At 30.1% G+C, this 14,498-nt stretch overlaps 1 protein-coding gene across 3 annotated transcripts; it reads right to left on the bottom strand.

Moving 5' to 3' along the window:
• Positions 1–354: 354 nt before the first annotated feature.
• Positions 355–14,018, bottom strand: LOC119681459 (tubulointerstitial nephritis antigen-like). 3 transcript variants are annotated; one of them, XM_038094661.1, is made up of 5 exons: positions 13,815–14,018; positions 2,021–2,215; positions 1,313–1,952; positions 903–1,248; positions 355–825 (listed from the first exon to the last, which is right to left on the bottom strand). In XM_038094661.1, the coding sequence occupies exons 2-5, from the start codon at positions 2,175–2,177 to the stop codon at positions 682–684; spliced, it is 1,287 nt and encodes a 428-aa protein (XP_037950589.1). In that variant the 5' UTR covers positions 2,178–2,215; positions 13,815–14,018; the 3' UTR covers positions 355–681. The 3 variants fall into 3 exon arrangements, with proteins under 3 accessions (XP_037950589.1, XP_037950590.1, XP_037950592.1); XM_038094662.1 differs by having other exon boundaries at positions 13,849–14,018; XM_038094664.1 differs by having other exon boundaries at positions 13,865–14,018.
• Positions 14,019–14,498: the final 480 nt, after the last annotated feature.

The raw sequence follows: 14,498 nt of genomic DNA, 5'->3' as shown, positions 1-14,498 counted from the left end.
TTTCTTAAAAATGCATTTGTATCGAAGTCCATAAAGTTGAAATGAATTATTTATATAAGTATTTCCATTTTTATCAAATTTGTTAACAAATTCGCTAAAACTTATAAACAACGGTTAGATTACATGTCAACGTTGAAGCTTCAGCATTACTTCAGGCATTTATTCAGGACCATGATTATTTGTGGGGGTTTAAAACAAGTCTCTATATCTCATATATTCCTGATACATCTTATATGCATTATATTTAAATGAATCCAACAAAATTTCTTTCTAATATTGTGTCATCTGTCTGCCCTGTGGAAATGATTTGTAAATGAAATCGAAATAAAAACTATGACAAAGTGTTCTTTTCATTTAGTTATCGATTTTTTTTATTTTTTCATCTCAGCATATTTAAATACATATCATGAATTCTCAATTATATTGTATAAAATAATCCTATATAGACATATAAATAGATATTAATTTTGAAAGTTTCCGCAGTGTTTTGGCAGTACAAACAAATTTAAGGCAGTAATAAAAAATAATACGAGATTTAAAGTTGCGATTAGTTAGAAGTAGACTTAGCAAGCTAAAACACAAAATTGCGTTAGTATCAGATTTTGCATTTTCCTTTTATAAGGGCTTAATATCAATAGAAGTTGCTACAATTAGAGCTATCGGTTTGGTAAAACTCTTAGATTAAGGTAACTTAGATTTATAATAATTATAAACATTGGGCCATGCTGCCAAAACATATTCTTCAATGCCGCATTCATTTTCGCCTCGTAATATGCGGAAATATCCATGTTCACCCCACCATGGTCCCCATGAATTGGCTGCAATCTAAACATCAACCCAAAAAATAAATAACAGAGTTTAGAGTTTAGTTTATCTGTATTCGGATTTTTAGATTAACTTACCCAGTATTTAATACCATTATGTTCCTCACCCCAACCTACTAATTTGACTGAGTGGAACCCTGTTTCGCTACCGCGACTAGCACCTGTATGTCGATATATTCCACCAGAATAAGCGAAAAAGTCTCTATAAATACGCATTGTGGCTTGCACTGGACCAGAATGGAATATTTCAGCCATAATATCAGTTTCATTGTTCAGTGAATATGCAGGACCAACTGTATATAATTCATCACGATCAACGTTAGATGAAGCTCTGCATCCATTGGCTTTCAAAGAGCGGCGATTGTGCATTACTTTGCATGTGCCTTTTGCACCAGCATAAGGATAACAATCTTCAGTAAGTACACTATAAATAAAATTAATTTTCAAATCAAGAAAGTTTAATAGATATTTTGCGTCAGTGACGTTACCCTTGTTTATGCAAATACCGCCATGCGGCATCTAAGTGGCCACCACTACAGCCCTGCTGTTTGCGCGTACAGGAAAGAATATTTTGTGGTGCTAGCATTACAACTTCTTTGCCTTGACTCTGGATAGCGAATCGATCGGATGCGACAGAAGTAGTAGAAATTACCCAGGATGCACCGCACCAACCTTGATCTTGAACATCTGATATGAAATTCGACCATTTATCTATTGAATTAAATTGTTTTGGAATAGAAGTTCCTTTGTTCGTAAGACGCGTCATTGCCTTTACACGAAACGTTGGTTCTTTGGTGCCAAGTCGTAAAGTTAATCCTTCAGTATACTTGCGCCCCCACCATTCCTCATATTTACGTGCGGACCACCCAAGCGAATTGATTGAATTTACATTTCTAATAATATCGTCATCAGTTAGGCAAAGATCTTCATCGCAAACAACTCTTCCTCCTTCATAGCAACGACACTCATTGCAATTGTCTTTAGTTGTATTGAACTTATTGAAATATATTCCGTTGTGTAAGCAAGAAATAATTGGGTCAATTTCTTTCTTGCAATATGAACGATAATCAGGGCAGCAATCGCTGCTATGATCGCGATCACAGAATTCATCACAGTAGCATATTGTAGCTGTAGAAATTATATCATTAAATATTCGGAATAAATATTTCAACAGGTTTGAGAAGATCAGGACTTACTTGATATTGGCATTGAACAGCCATCCTGTCTGTCAGTACAGCAAGTATTTCTCGCTTCACAATACGGTCCTGGATAATCTAATCTTAATGTATGATCAAAAGCAAACACAATAGTGATGCATAGCGTGAGTGTACAGAAGACCCGTAGGAATGTCATTGGTATGGGATTAATATGACTTCCAGACTATGTGTAAACTAAAAGAAAGTGTTTTAACTTCAATTAGTGTGACGTTATTTTCTATATAATTTATTATATTTATTTTAATAAAAACTTTTTTCAAATTGGGATTTAAATAACCGGCTGATCTATATAAATGTCTCTAAATATTATTTAAAATCTTAGTTGGAATAAGAATGGTAATGATAATGATAATGTAAGTTCTGTCTTAAAATTATCAAAATTGTCAAAACCTTAGAAGGGTGACAAGAGGGATTGCAACAATTGGCGAAGGATCCTGCTCATCCCTGTCGCTTGCAAAATATTCAATAAAATTCTCCTAAACCGCATCCTAGACCCAATTGACTGCCAACTCCGAAAAGAGCAACGGGTTTTAGGCCTAATAGATCATGCGTGGATCACATCAACAACCTACGCCTTAATGTAGAGCAGTGTAATGAATTAAACACCCCTCTGTTTCTTGTGTATATCGACTTCGAAAAAGCTTTCGACTCTATAAACCGAAGCGCCATATGGTCCGCGCTTGAAAGCGGAGGTGTTCCTGAAAAAATCAGAAGCCTTATCAAAGTGCAATACAGTGGGGCAAGTGCTGAAGTCCTATATTGTGGCGGCATTAGCGAGGCTTTTCAGTAGCAGACCGGAGTTAAGCAAGGCTGCCTGCTATCTCCACTACTATTTGCAGTAATGTTAGATGTCGTGTTGAAAAAAATCACTGTTGAAAGAATGGGCATTTTATGAAGGGTCAACCAACACCTCGAACCCCTGACTATGCGGACGACATAGTCCTTACTTTCGTCAAATAAAGAGCATATGCAGGCAAAAATTGATGCCCTTGCAACTACAGCTGCACTGGTGGGTCTACGAATCAACATAAGTAAAACAAAGGCATGCATAATTAAATCAAATCAAGCTCCCACTTTCACAATCAGTAACACCAAAATTGAAACCGTTGAAAATTTCTGCTACCTTGGAAGCATAATAAATACAATGGGAGGCGCAGCCATTGACGTACGAAACAGAATTAACAAGGCAATATCTGCATTTGCAACTCTCCGTAACATCTGAAGCTCAAGCGAACTATCTTCGAAGTCTAAGATCAATATATATAACGCATGTGTCAAATCGATTTTGATGTATAGTTCTGAAACATGGATGGTGAGCACTGAAACTAGCCACATGCTGCAGACTTTTGCCAACAGATGTCTACGAAATATATTGAGAATTTGGTAGCCACGTGTGGTGGACAATATAACCGTTGTTACAACTCACAAACCAAGAAAACATAAATATACAGATAAAACGACGGAAATACAACTGGCTCGGGTACATATTAAGGAAACCCTATGAAGAGGTCTGCTATGCTGCCCTGCAATGGAATCCACAAGGCAATAGAAGACCCGGCAGGCCTCGCATCACATGGAGAAGAACAATCCGGCAGGAAACTAATAAATCATTTAACGAATTGAGACATTTAGCATTAAACAGAAGTACTTGGCGATTCTATGTAAATAACATAATCTATGTTCCTGATGGAATACAGCTTATATTATTATTATTATTAGTAATTATCATTTTTAGATTTCATTGCTAGATATTTTGCTTTCCTAAAGAGTTGTCTGCATTATATATTGTTATCACTCTGTACTACACAGCTAATAATCTAGAAAAATTGTGGGACATGGTTTCTTTTTTTAAGGAACCATATTTATTATTGCTAAATAAAGATCAAAATCAAAATACATAGTAAAAGTAGTTAGTTTAAGAAATTGATTTTTCAATGAATGCTACAATACATAAAGTTATCAATAAAGAAGGTGGTTCTATTGAAAATCGTATTTGGAATTAAGCTAAAAGAATACAATTTTTAAAAATGAATGTTTTTCTGCTGAAAAAACCTTTTTTCTATAATATTAGGTCTGCGTCCACATGTACTTCTACAAGTCGTCATGTAGAAAAAGTTACTTTAATTTTATTGTATCATCATCCGGTACCGAAAAATTATTTATTTGTAAATGTGAACTGTCATTACGTACTTTACAAAAGTCACAAGAATTTTACTTGATATCTTTGCCCAAGTAAAATTTAAGTATGATTGAGAAGCAACTGATCGGTTCCGATCCTTTATATCAGTGTGATTTAATCCAAAATATTCTGCCAACCAGAAAAATATTTAAACTGTTTTACAAGGACTGGTAAAATATTCAGTTTGCTTTTTAAGGACTGGTGCTGCAAATATCTCAAAAAAAAAAAAAATAATACCATTAAAAGCAAAAATATACTCATTTACGGACTCTTATGGCTTTTTCGATTGGTAAATCTGGATTCAATCTAGAATTACTCTAAATCTGACATTTTTAGAGTAATCTAAAATTTTTATAGTTGTATTAGTAGATACTTATATTTTTCATAAATAGTGGATAAATATATCGAATCAAATCGCAATTAATTTGTAATCATATAAAACAGCTATTGATTTAAAATTTTGCTACTCTAGGAAAGTATCTAGAGTGTTATAAATTATTCTCGAGTGCTGTACATATACATATATCCACATATATACATATATCCACATATACTGCAGTAATATGTTAATAAATAAAGTCCGTAGTTATAATAAAGTTTAAAATTTAAAAAAGAGGTTTAGAAAAGTAGTAAAATACAAAAATAAAAATTATTTTTATATTATTTTAATTAATTGAATATTTGTCTGACTATACAGCTGTTTCGAGTATTGCCAAATACCCATCATCAGTGGTTTTGGAAACATTTCTTGTATTTAATTATACGTAAATAACTTTTAAAACTGCAAGTACCAGGGATTGAACTCATGCCCTGCCAAATTTGAAGCTTAGAGTCAGCGTTTATTAGCCAACTAACTCAAAGCCGTACTTGACTTGTATGTTCGCGCATTTTTCTGCAGTTTTGTTGATTTGCTGTGAAAGTTCATTAATAAATTCACTTGCTGTGTTATATTAGAACAATATCATTAACTACCTATAAAACAATTGATTTAATTAATTATATTTAATAAGATTAAAATTTAAAGAACTAAAATAATTACAACATATATAAAATTTGAAATCGTTGTTCCTTCTGTCAAACAAAATGGGCAATAAAAAAAAATCTCTCTGATTTTACTTGGAAGCGTTTTTATATTTTATGCGAAAAAGTTTTTTCCGGAGAGGAAATATGATTTAATTCACTCTATAATTTAACTCGACTTTTACTAGAAATGCACGACACAGATTTATTGAAGATATATAAAAAGTAGATAATTGATAATAGCATAACCAGACAGTAACTTTTCATTGATCAAATCAGTGCACGTCCCATTCAGTACTTTTCTTCAAGAAGGGCAAATGCACCAAATTTGTCTAATTGCATCATTCAAAATTTGCTCCGGTGACCTCCAACTTTTTTCGATCCATGTTGATTTCTGTTGTTCTTATTTGATAAGATAAGAACCGCTGACCTTAAAAATAACATAATTCTTGTTTATCTTCCATTACTCGTGGAGCAAAAAATATTGTTATTAATGTAACTGGTATTGTTTGAAATAATTCTGTACATTGACTTTACAAAAGATAATGTTGTTTACTTGCCCAAAACAATACTGACCTGGACCTATTTAAAAAAAGCTTGTATGTTCGTAATTGCATGTGTGAATTATTTGTTGGCAAAATATTGACTCAATGACATAATGAAATGTAAAGTACATTAAGTGAAAATTAACTCTATTCAATTATTATTAAAACTTGCTTTATTTTAAAAAATATAAGCAGAGTTTCAAAAACTTTTACTTTGCGCTCAACTCTAAATAATGGGAGAAACATACGAAATTTTGTCATCGTCAAATATTTAATTGATCTGCTTTACTTCCGCATTTCACACGAGTAGATTTTATTAGTTAATTTGAGAATCAGTGGAAACCAGTTCACAATTAAAATGATAAAATAAATTATTGTTCAATTGATTAAAATACTCAGCTTATATCTATGATTCAACGGGTTCTGTTTCATAAATTAGGAGAAATATTCGTTTATCTCTGATCTCATTTGTTGGAAGGTTTTTGTGTGTTATGACGCAACCGATTACATACGGAATATATAAATATTCATAGAAAAAACTTTTTCTATAGGTTCCGTCACAGACAGCAGCAAACATCATCCCGATTTAAATGGATTAAACAAAGCCATTCTAGCATTTTTCATTCATTATTTTGATAATAACACATTATATTTTTTATTTCCTGTGGTTATATTTTTACCTGTTTTACTGCAAACAAATATGAATAAAACTTATATTTTTGAAAAAGGTAGATGTGAGAATATATTTTATTCTCAAATTTTGATGAGAAAGAAGAAAAAAGCACATGTTTGTCTTCTTTGTATTTTGAATATATTTTGAAAAGTGTTACGTATTCTTTCCCCTTCCGACATTAGGAGGTCCTCAACGGCCGACATTTTAGCCTTCATCCGGAAGGCGGAATGTCTTCTGTTCAGTTTGGGTCTGTTGAAGCACAAAAGATCAATCATGTTGCAGTGCTCTGCTCAAATGGGAGCTAGTACCCCGTTCTTTCTCTATCTACGTATACTAAGCATTAAATACTAATTAATTTATTTTTCCATCTGCGTTTCTTGAAGATATATTGTCTCATCCAGAAAATACAAATAAAAATTTTGAAGGAATAGCCTCACCTTCGTACAATGATTACCAGTGGTCTTTCATGGGTAGCTTCTGATATTATTTAAAAATTACATTACACACATAGATATATGATGAACTGCATTGAGAGCGTGCGTGCGATTTATAAAAAACAATATACAGAAAGTTCTTTACTAGTTGGCGATTGCAACCGCATCCGAATAAACCACGAGCTGTACGCGTTTTAACACGACATTGATATAATTTATCGAATTAACATCCAGCGGCTTCGCTGGCTTGGTCATGTCATGCGAATAGATGAAGAAGGTATTTGGAACATTAGTTGGAGGAAGTATGCGTTGAGCTAAATCGTGACTTCGGTAGAGTGATCAAGTTGACGGTGCATTAACCGGACTTTAGTACGAGCCTGGAGAAAGCGCGCAGACAGCAGAGGCGCTTGGAGAGATATGCTGCGTCAGGCCGAAAATCGGTAACGGGTTGTTATGGGCAAATAAGTAAGTAAATAATATACACAAAAATTCAAATAAATTCTAAGAGAAAAAAGATGAGTGTGAGAGAGAGCAAGGAAAGAAAGAAAATTGAGAAAAAGCTAAAATTTTTCATTGATAATGATATTGTTGGAACTTAATTACAAAGAAAAATAAATAAAAATTCTTTATATTCTTTCTACTGAGTTCATTGCATACAAATTCAGTGTTACAATCTATATCTAATGTTTTTTAATAAAATATTATATATTTTGATATCGTCGATGATCGAGTATTGGCGAGACAATTGCCACATTCTAGAAAGGTTCTGTTTTACTACGGAAAATTCTGTCCAGTTAAAAGCAAAATCTTTTGATATTCATGGAATCATACAAATTCACTAACCAACACCTATACATACATTCTAGTCCTTTGTATAAACGACTAAGGATAAGGTGTCTTGTCGTATAACAAGTTAGAATATGTGTACCTTGCTCAAGAAGCGACAATGGCTTTGACTTGTGTGCTCGTAGATTATTATCGGTAGAATAGGCCTGCTTAAAAGACCGGAAGTGTGAGACGCCAACTTTTCGTGTTTTACACGCGCAGTCCAACGTTTAATCGAACAAATCTGTACATAGTGCTCCAGCTTGTACACTTGTAATCATAATTAGTTTTAAGCATTGGGAGTAGGAATTTTTTTATGATTAAAATTGAATGATAATAAATTACTGTACATAATATTTTATTGTGAAGTAATTCATTTCTTCATACTTTAATGCATGTTGTTGTTTAAATATTTTTATATAAATATTTTTTATATATTTTGCCTTTTATTTACAAATAATTAATAATAGATTTCAATAATTATTAAAAATCATTTCATTAATGAATTTAACATAACTTTAGATTAATGTTGCTTAACACTACAGATGCCATAAAGCAAGAGAAAATACTAAAATTTATATAGCAGAAAAGGACAAGTACAAAAAAGACAAAATCCCCAACAATCATATACTCTGCTTACTAAATGAAGACAATAATTTCAAAAAACTAAACAATAATAAATAATAAAGTATTCAAACCATAAATAGTCGCATCTGTACTTTTCTGATCAGACTATATTACAATGGTCTACCAGACAAAAGACAAGTGATTAACAAATGACACCTACTCATGTTAGTCAAATTAAAACAAATGATCATAGCCCAAAATCATTAAATAACAGGAAATATATCACCAATTCACCAGAGAACAAAGTCAATATCACTGAACAGGAATCAAGCTCGTGAATCTACAGTCAGGAGAACCAAATGTTCGTTAATGTAAGAACAATGTCTTAAGTACTTCAAACTGAAATCTATGCTTTAAATATCTGAAATAGTTATCTACCGTCAAAAAACTTGTGGCATAAAAGAATAAATTATAAAACAGATAGTTAGGTATCCATTATAATTTTAAGGTCTACCACAAAATGCTTCGATAATGGTTGAGAAGATAGTCAATGTCTTACAAAACCTTATTGCTAGGAATCAACTGATTTAATACTAGATACTTGCACACATCGATATTGATGACAATGAAATGGGTCCATATGAGTCGAAGCCAATTTTAAATATCAGCAAATATCACTTCAAAAGTCCAGCTAAACTGAAATTCACTAGTAAACGAAACCATAAATGGTTTGATTGTTAAAGAGAGTGTATTACACTACACTAAGTTATTCTTAATCTAAAAAGAAAAACAAATACGAGCACATACTAAATATGACTAGATAGGATCTAAAAATAAAGATTGAAGTGATAATTGGTCACTGTCTTTAAGCAAGCATAAACTGGTGTTAAAAGTATTAGAAACCGATGAATGCAGGATAGGTATGGAAGACACAGAATCTATTTTATACATCCTTGGAGAAGAAAAAATTGATCCACTAAACAGAGTCATCAAAAATAGATTTTAAAAAAATTAAGACTTTTCTGGATATATCTGAAGTGAAACAAATCTTTCAATGACGAAGTAAGGCAAGATAATGTACAGCACAATGTAAATGCACAATTATATTGCTTTTAAAATGAGTATGTGAATATTTGATTAAAGAGATGAATTACTTCCTTTCTGAGCAGCTCATTCGGAATCAAAGCATAACTTAAACTTGAAACAAATTGATATTCGTTGTGGAAGAATTTTAGTGGACGAATATTTTGACTAAGAAAAATTAGTAGAGATTTTCAAAAATGTTTGTTAGTTAATATTTATACAAGTATATCTGATTTACTATTAATCCATATTAATCCACATTAATCAGCGATAATTGGACAATTAAAATTAAGTGCTTACACTATAGCAGTTTATTAGGCGAACAGAAAATCGAGTCAAAAAACAAAAAGTAAGAGCAGATATCAAAAAAGATAATGTTGAGAAATAAGTTCAATTAAATTAATATATTAAAAAAATTTTTAAATTATATAATGTAATGTAAAATAAAATTCTTCGATGTTGTCAAGATCATGTCTTCAAGAAGTAAATGCAAACCTACTGTACTACAAAAAATCAAATGTGGGCTATCTGGTACATTAAGCTCTACCATGTGTGCGTGAAATCCAATGAAGAGTTGCGGAGAACAATTAAAGTGGTGTAGAACTGCATACGATTGCAATAGCCTACACAGTAAGTAAAAATTGTAATAGTTCTATTTAAGTGATCAATCAATCTAAAATAATTCAATTAATATTAATAACGTGTTCTTTTTATATTTAATGGATTTAAAAATGTCCATTTAAATAAAGAGAAATAAAAAAGGTAACATTCATTTTAGGACCCGATATAAGCATGTACTGATCCACATTAGCACATTAGTTAATAATGTTCAGTCGAAAACTCATCACAGAATTTCTCTAATTCCACTTCTAAAATTTTTATTTTAATATTAAACAGAAAAGTTCTTCAAATTGTTTAAGAAGAAAGTGTTGAAGTAGTTTAATATTATAAACTACTAGTAGTTGTACGAATATTACTATTCATATTCAATATCATAATATTATAATAAAATTTGCATACGTCGATAATTGTAGGATTATGGGACAATGTTGACTATTTTTGATCTTTCCGTAAATGGAGACTTTTCTTTAAGTATAACAAAATAATTGTAATACAAATGAATATATCGTTCTTACATCTTTTCATCTTTCAAATGTGCACTTCCTTATATATTTATAATAATTTTAATACATATTACTAAATCAGATACGTTTGCGAATATTCAAGAGAGATGCTCTTCCTACGTAAAAATTACAATCCTACGTGGGACAAATTTTCGTTTTTGTAAAGCTTAGAGTCACAACTAAGGCAGCCTGTACTATCACTTGCACATCTGTATTTGTTTTCACAACCTATGTCTAAAATATTATTTAGATAATTTTCGAACATCCGAGATATAGAAGTCAATGCAGACAAAACAATTCATGCTGTTAACACTAATAGAAAATAACAACCAAGCAATCTAAAAGCTAAGATTAGAATAATGAAAATTGAACCTCATGAAAGGTACCTGAGCATAACCATAGATTCAAAACTGTTATGGAAAAACCACATAACGAGAGCAAACTCAAATGTTTTTGGAAAACTCTTTCGGTTACTAAAAGACCCATATTCAGTATTGAAATATAGGGAACTGTTTCCAAACCAAACAAGCAAATAATATAACGCCTCTATTCAAATATACTCCGTACTATTATCAACGTCTATAATAGTACATTAAAAATGATGATCTGAATTGTGATAAACAAATGGAAACGATTAATGAAATAAAAAGCAGAAATTATATTAATAGACCCTTAGCACTCTATAATCAGGATATGCAGCCCTTTACACAAAAAAAAAATAAGGTAGCAAAAGTGACTTAAACGACTGTGTCCCACATTATGTAAGGCTAATATAAAATTATATACTGGTTTGATTGTATTTATGCTTACTAAGCAATTACACAAATTAAATAATATCTTATAATAGTCGTAATAAATTATGGCGCAATAAAAAATGATGCATTGGCAACTATCTCTCGATGAATATTGATAAGTTCATTACACACAAAATTATTTCTACTATAGTGTGTATCTTCTCTTGGCCGCAGTACCGGCTGTTGGACGATTTCACGACAATATTTTTAATAATAATACCTAATAATAGTGTATATCTTGATAGCCTAATAATGTACTTAAAAAAGTGGTTTAAATAGGTGGCATTAGTAAAATTTTCAATTTGTTTTTAACACCTACTTTTAGTCCTAGTTAACTTAATTTAAAAGAAAATCTTAGTTTTAAAAAACAAGATTCTTATGGATTTAAGCAAAATATATGTAGTGAGATTCACGGTCACAAGAAAGTATTAATATATACTTTTGAATTTAAGAATATATTGACAATCTTTATAAGTAGAATAACAATTTTTTGTAGTATTTGAAATAAAATATTCTTAATTGTTTTTCTAAAAGATGCACTCAATTGGAATTCTAAGAAATCGCAGTATAAATGTATTTCATAAATAAATTAAATTAATTAACTTAACTCATCATTTAATAGATATTTGTATTTAACTATAAACATTTATTATAAATAAATGAGTTTATGTACTTTTTTCATATATCATTTTGCGTACTATTACCGGTAGAGTAAAAATTTGATATGGTGTACTTATATAAATTACTATGAGTACTACTACAAGACTAGTAGTAGGAATTTTTTGCACTGCACTTATGTAAATATTTATTTATTTATTTTTGGTTAGAAGTTTTCAAATTTATTTATTTATTTATTTATTTGTTAAACATCTTATAAAAATTTACAATACCTAATTTAATAACACCTAATTTACATAAATTTTATCTAATTTACCCTACTCGAAACATCGCTGTTTCCATACCGACATAATTTACTATTTCCCGTAATTTACCATCAATTTACTCAAACTCGCACACGGTCATAATAAGTACATTTTGTTACAAAATTCTTGTTATTTTTGGTTTTTAAATACTTATACAATTATTTATTGTATCTTCTTTTACAATGAGACTGAAAATAAGTTTTAACAACTTAAGTTTTGTAATCTCAAAATCTTGCAAATTTCTTAAATTAAAAAAAATTGTTTAGTAAGTTAAGGCTATGTATAGAGCATTATATTCTGTCTGAGTATCTCTTTAGAAAATGGTTTTGTTTAATACCGAAAAAATACCAAAGAAGTCAATTACTACGAAACATGAAAATAATCTTATAAAGGACTTTCGTAATCTGTTGTCTTAAAATTAAGACATCAAATCTGATTATTAATCATATATCAATACGAATAAATAATGGATACTTGCTTTGAAATTAATATAACTTTTAATCCATTGCAATAATATTGTTTACTGAGTATTTTGTAAAGCTACCCTTTACATTATCTTCTGAATATTAATCACAAAAACTATAAAATTAAAAAAATATCAAATTATGCTTAAACACTGTACTTAATGTGATTATTTATCAGATTTGGTGATTTTTTAAGATTTGCCAGTAAACTTAGAAAATAAACTGTTTATTTAATAGTAATCACATTATTAATAAAATACAAAAAAAAAAAAAAAAAGAAAAAACAATAAGAAAGGAATTAGAGAAAAAGGCCAGTTGTGGTAAATATTTTCAATTTTATAATTCACAATTCACAAAAAATTTGATACGAGCTTGGTAAGCAAAAATCACTAGAAGCAGCATTAATTATGCTAAGTCCATATTTATTTTTTTTGAATCAAATCAGTTCCCCTGGTATAAATCGAAAGTAAAACCGAGAAAAAAAACTCGTGAAAAATTTTTACGTACTTAAAAGAATTTAAAAAAAATGTTTTTAATATTGTTAAAAATTTATCCAGCTTGAATGCCGCGCCGCGTCTATCCATTAGATTTAATATTTTTACTTATTAAAGTGAAAAGTGTAAAGTTAAAAATTAATTTCTGAATTCAATTCCGCGTATTATTAATAAAAAAACATATTAATTTAAATTAATTTATTTAATAAAATACACGCAAACTTGTTTTGTATCAGAACTTAACTAGTTTGTCGCTACCAAATTTATAAGTGAAAACCTTTTTAATCCACACAAACATTTGAAAAACAATAATTTTTGTATTTAAACTTGAGGTGTTTCAAAAAAAACAAAAAAAACAAAAACGAAAATAACGTTAAATTTAAAAATAATGTTTGAATCATTTGAAACTTAAAAACAGAACATCACAAACTAGAAGTTAGTTTTTTTCATCGATTTCGTCGATGATTTTAGTCATTATTAGAAATCTTGTTGCTTCTTTTAAAAAAAAATAAAAAAAATTAAAAAAAATTACAATTAATTTAAGGTGCATCGGACATTTCTAGTCACTTGTCTTGAATTTTTCATTTAATAAAATTTATTTTTTATTAAAAAAAATGAATAAGTTAATTTTGCATATGAAATACATACTGTAAGTAATTTTGAATCTAATAAACTTGCGTACTTTAAAAAAATCGTACTTTAACAATTAAATGGAGTTATTTATTGTTCGAGACCAGATATTTCAACTGAACGATCTTTTGTTTTCGAAAATCAACTTTTTTACTACTCGCCAAAATCTCCTCGACTATCGTTCGACCGTGTCTTGTTATTAACTGAATTCAGAACACGAAAACATCCGCGGTTTAGTTGAATGTTACTTTTAACAGAGCGTTTATTTGATGTCAATTGTTTATTTGGTTTGCTTGCAAAAATCAAGTCACAAATTTCACAGCGAAGAGAACGCAGAACACAAAACACAGAACACAGAACCCATACGCAAAGTAGATGCTGAACCGCAAAATTAAGAGAGCGGAGAGCGATAAAGAGAAATGAAATTGTTTTTGAATTACCTTCAGATTACACAATACACTTAGATGAACTTAGCCTAGTTCACCTAATGAAATTCAGCCCATTTCAGTTTTCAAATTAGTTCAAGTAATTAAATTTATTTTAGTATTTGTGAATTAAGAAATGAATGGATGGATGACCAACTCTTCAAGTCTTCAACTCTTCAACTCTTTGGTGGTATGGATATTTTATTTTGGCAGGTATGAATATTTCATAGACTAGAAAAATAATTATTTTAATTTGTTCAAACTTTTTTATATTCAA

Source organism: Teleopsis dalmanni, chromosome 2 (assembly GCF_002237135.1).
Source record: "Teleopsis dalmanni isolate 2A chromosome 2, ASM223713v2, whole genome shotgun sequence".
Taxonomy (NCBI): domain Eukaryota; kingdom Metazoa; phylum Arthropoda; class Insecta; order Diptera; family Diopsidae; genus Teleopsis; species Teleopsis dalmanni.
The sequence above is the reverse complement of the archived record's forward strand: the minus strand, read 5'-3'. Positions and strand labels throughout refer to the sequence as shown.

Excerpts from the sequence above, each read along its gene's own strand:
- LOC119681459 (XM_038094661.1), bottom strand. The coding sequence starts at position 2,177 with ATGACATTCCTACGGGTCTTCTGTACACTCACGCTATGCATCACTATT. Across the intron at positions 1,249-1,312 it reads CGGTATTTGCATAAACAAGG|TGTACTTACTGAAGATTGTT; the intron begins GTAACGTCACTG and ends TTTTATTTATAG. Across the intron at positions 826-902 it reads ATAATGGTATTAAATACTGG|ATTGCAGCCAATTCATGGGG; the intron begins GTAAGTTAATCT and ends GTTGATGTTTAG.